Genomic DNA, 4,316 nt, shown 5'->3' on the forward strand with positions numbered 1-4,316 from the left:
AGGTAAAGTCTCTAGTTTTTCCTTTTAATTTGACCACTAATTAAACCAAAAGCTAATCGGTTCGAGCATCATATGTAGTATACGTAATAAGTATAATAAGTTTTTTTATAATAAATTTAGGATGAGTTAGGCGTACACTTGCAATATATATATATATATATATATATATATATATATATATCGTGTAGTTGAAATATGAGATTAGTTTCCTGAAATGTAATTATCTTTAACCAAATGTCTGTAATAGGAAAAAACTAAAGTTGTGTGTATTGTATGTAAGCAACTCGAAAAAATGTTTATTGTATGTAAGAAAACATACGTGACAACCATATACAGGTGACACTTGTCAGATTTTAATTGGTTGAAACCAAATTCATACATACAATAAACATTATTTTCGAGTTGTTTACATACAATACACACAACTTTAGTTATTTCCTATTATAAACATTCGTTCAAAGTTTTTTACATTCCAGGAAACTAATCCGTTAGATATATATATATATGACTTGCAAGCTACAACTATTAAGATCAGCATGACTAATTAAATTATTTGAATAAGACAAGCTTACGTAATGGATATGCATAAAAGATAAAAGCTTAATTCCTTTAATATAATCGGCTAGTTACATATTTAAATGATAAGCTCTACTAATCATGTCGATATCATCATTATATATCATGTTAAACAAAATCTTTCCAGATTTATATATATATATGTACTGTTATTTTCACTAAAAGATATTTCTGCTTTTCTTTTAGCTAGTTTTTTCCACAAAAAAGTTTGTGTTGCCTAATTCAGTTAAATTGAAGGAAATTCGTTCAAATAAAGATTATTATATGGCAAATTTTATAAACTGCATGTATGTATTTATTTACAATATATAAAATCACTAACATTTCTTGATTCATACTAATAGAGACAAAAATACGTAAACTGCTCTTGACTTTTGTCTATACACAACATATATCATAGTACACACACATATTCTAGAATGTATATATGCATATATATACTTATGATCAAAGTCAGCATAGAAAAACTAATGTTATATTTTAAAAGTAATTCAGAATTGTATATCGGAGTTCTTACTTTTAGAACATATTATATAAATATTAGCAATAAAGAAACAAAGCTTTAGTTAAGTTACAATGATTTCAAAAAACAGCATGAGTGAGTCATACTTCTAGATTACATAAACCTCAATACCCACAAAACCAACACAAAACAAAAAGAAAAACCCCTGTAAAAAGCATAAACATATAAATAAAACAATCCCTGAAAAAGTTAAAAATTAATCTACTACTCACCAGACCTGTCAAAAAAAGCTGTCCAAAATAATAATAATAATAATAAAAAAGGATATTGATTAAATCATTACTAGCTACTACAACTTATTATAGCTATAGCACCTAGCATGCTCAACTATAATCATCATTTACTAAAATCATTTAATTTTCACTTTGATGAGCAGCAGTGGTAGCAATAGAAAGCTGCTTTAACCATTCAAACGTTCGATGACGTGACACCGTCTGTTTAATTCCTTGATCTTGTAACAACAACGACCTTGTTGTTGTTGATTTTTCTTTTGTCGTTTTCTTCATCTTATAATTCGGTACTTGTTCTTTTATTGTACGTTCAATTGAGTCATCTGCTGAACATTTACATCCACCAAAAAACAACCTTTGTTTTTTCTTCATGTTTTTACTAGATTTTGGAATATTCTGGTGATCGGTGGTAGTAGTACCACTACTATTACTACTACTATTACTATTATGACTCCCGAATCTCTTGCTTCTGTTTTTCAAATCGGATAACCCGATTTCTTGTGGTTTGACTAGACCCACTTGTAAAAAACTCCATAAAGATGACGATGATGATGATTTCGGGTAATTATTAGAATGTGAAAGGGTTCGAGATCGAATTTTTGGAGATGGACTCGGGTGTGAATGAAACAAGTTTCTTACTCTTGTTGGTTTGTAGCCATTATTATTATTATTATTATTATTATTATTATTATTATTATTATTTGAACGAACCATGGTTCGAGGATCACTCATGGACCGGTTTATTTTCCGTGTGATTAATAACTGTTGTTTTTGTTCGGCTTTTTCTTCATAGCTAACCGAATGTCGCAAAGGAAGAAGTTGACCTTGAAAAAAAACCTCATCCGCGTTACACATATTGTCTTGTGACTTTATACCCGTAGTGTTGGAAAGACATGGACCGAATTCGAAGTCTTGTTGATCATTTTCGACGTTTTTTGAAATGATTTCGAGTTCTTGGATGTTAGTGATAGGAAGATCGCAAAGAGATAGAGCTTCTTCTTCATCTTCAAAACATTGGTTTTCATGGGAATTGAAATGAACCCAATTGTTATTATTATGATTGTGACAAATTGTTGTCATTTTCTGGTATTGGATTGGAATTAGAAAATGATGGAAGGTTGTGGTGGGTTATTTTATAGGAGAGGGTGGGGGTGGGAAGAAAAGCACAAATGTGTGATTATAGATGTGGCCTGTGGGTATACGATATACATTAGTGGCCCTTTACTTTTTTCTTGGTAACAATTTTATTCCTTTTTTACTTTTTGACTTTAAAGTGTAATGTACAAACAAGTAAATGTTGTGTTCTTTAAATGCAATGTACTTTACTACTGTAGTTGTATTAAAACTTAACTTAGAGGTGGAAAATAGAAAAATCGTGTTGAAGGTAAACAACCTTTTGAAATAGTAGTTTAACTTTGACTCCAGTATGTCAAAACTAGCATCTTCAAAAGTTTTACAACAATCGTAAATATAGTACTGATCTCAACTAATTTTATCAAGACCTTAATCTAATAGTTACTATTAAGGGGGTTATATATTTTAACCATTAAAACACATCTATAATTTGGTATTTGTAAGAAAGAACTCTTACCCAAAATTATTTTTGAAATATATCCTTTTTTTTTAACTTTGTTTGTATGTGTAATATATTAAGTAATGGATGGAAAAAATAAAAACATACGGATTTATAATGATATTTGTATATTATAAGATAACGGATTTGTAAAATTTATAATTGTTTATAAGGATATGATTCGTTACAGGGTATATTTAAGAGCTTACACATCATTTGAGATGATCTAACACTTTGTTGCTAAAATTGGATTTTTTTTTTTTTTGGTAGCAAATGGGTACTTAAATTTAGTTTGTAAAGAATACATCAATTAACACATTATGAAATCATTTGGATGATTGAACTTTTGATATATCACAAGAACTTACTTAATGAAGCTTGAGTTTATTTAGTCACTTTGCTGTATATATTTGTAATGAGTCAATTCCACCTTTTCTATCAATTCCACCTTATATATGAGGCAGTTAATGAGCAAAGCATCATTGCTCTGGTTCAAAAGAAACGTAGGAAATCATTCTTATGAAAATTGCCATAGCTTCATCATCAAGTGACATTTCGTAGACAAATTTCATGTAATGATTTCAATAATTCTTGTTTAGGTTATATAATATCATATCATATGTTATTGATTCGTCACGCGTGTTGGGGGATCAAACCTCGCACCTTTAGGATAAAATGAAGCTTAATAAAAGATCGATCGAATTGTGTTCCACCAGCATTATTATTTATAACTTAGAAAATTTATTGGGATTGAACTTTGTAAATATTTTGTTTTCGTTATTCATTTATTAAATAAATGTACGTTGTCCCGATAAAATATATGTTTAAATAAATAATACTCCGTATATGTGTAAATTAAATGGTATTGTTGTTTGTTTTATGTGTTATATAAGAAACATAATAAAAAGTATCAATTTAATTGGTAAAACAATACTTTATGACGTTTTTAGTTAAGTTGTTCTTTACAGATATATATTTACATATCAAGTCGATTAAGAAAAGGACAACGTACATCTAAGAAAGAAAGGTGAATGTATCATATATGACTTTACCTAATAGTTAAAAGACAACTTTAGTAATTTGAGGTTTAAAATGGAAAGATATTACAAGTTGGGGGTAAAGACGCCGGCCTGCCGAAACCAGATTCACTTGAACCTGAAATGCACATATGTTTCCCTTTCACACCATCATCTTCCGCCCGATAATAAAAACTTAACTTCTAGTGAAATAAAATGTCCCACGTTTTGTGGGCATGGCCCATCCCGCATTATAATATAATAATTAACTATTTCAGCGTTATCTGAAAACGGTAATTTGATCAAACTCGATCTATTTTTAAATTCTAGAAGTGGAATATTTGAACCAAAAACATATGTCACATTAATTATCCGGCACTCCAATAACTTACTAAAAA

General features: G+C 29.1%; 1 protein-coding gene across 1 annotated transcript; it reads right to left on the reverse strand.

Moving 5' to 3' along the window:
• Nucleotides 1-1,348: 1,348 nt before the first annotated feature.
• LOC122589600 (GATA zinc finger domain-containing protein 7-like) lies at nt 1,349-2,410 on the reverse strand. The gene has a single exon (XM_043761909.1). The coding sequence runs from the start codon at nt 2,407-2,409 to the stop codon at nt 1,453-1,455; it is 957 nt and encodes a 318-aa protein (XP_043617844.1). The 5' UTR covers nt 2,410; the 3' UTR covers nt 1,349-1,452.
• Nucleotides 2,411-4,316: the final 1,906 nt, after the last annotated feature.

The sequence above is a fragment of the Erigeron canadensis genome, chromosome 2, assembly GCF_010389155.1.
Source record: "Erigeron canadensis isolate Cc75 chromosome 2, C_canadensis_v1, whole genome shotgun sequence".
NCBI classification, from domain to species: Eukaryota; Viridiplantae; Streptophyta; class Magnoliopsida; order Asterales; family Asteraceae; genus Erigeron; species Erigeron canadensis.

Bases quoted from the DNA above. Each gene is read 5' to 3' on its own strand.
- LOC122589600 (XM_043761909.1), bottom strand. From the start codon at position 2,409: ATGACAACAATTTGTCACAATCATAATAATAACAATTGGGTTCATTTC.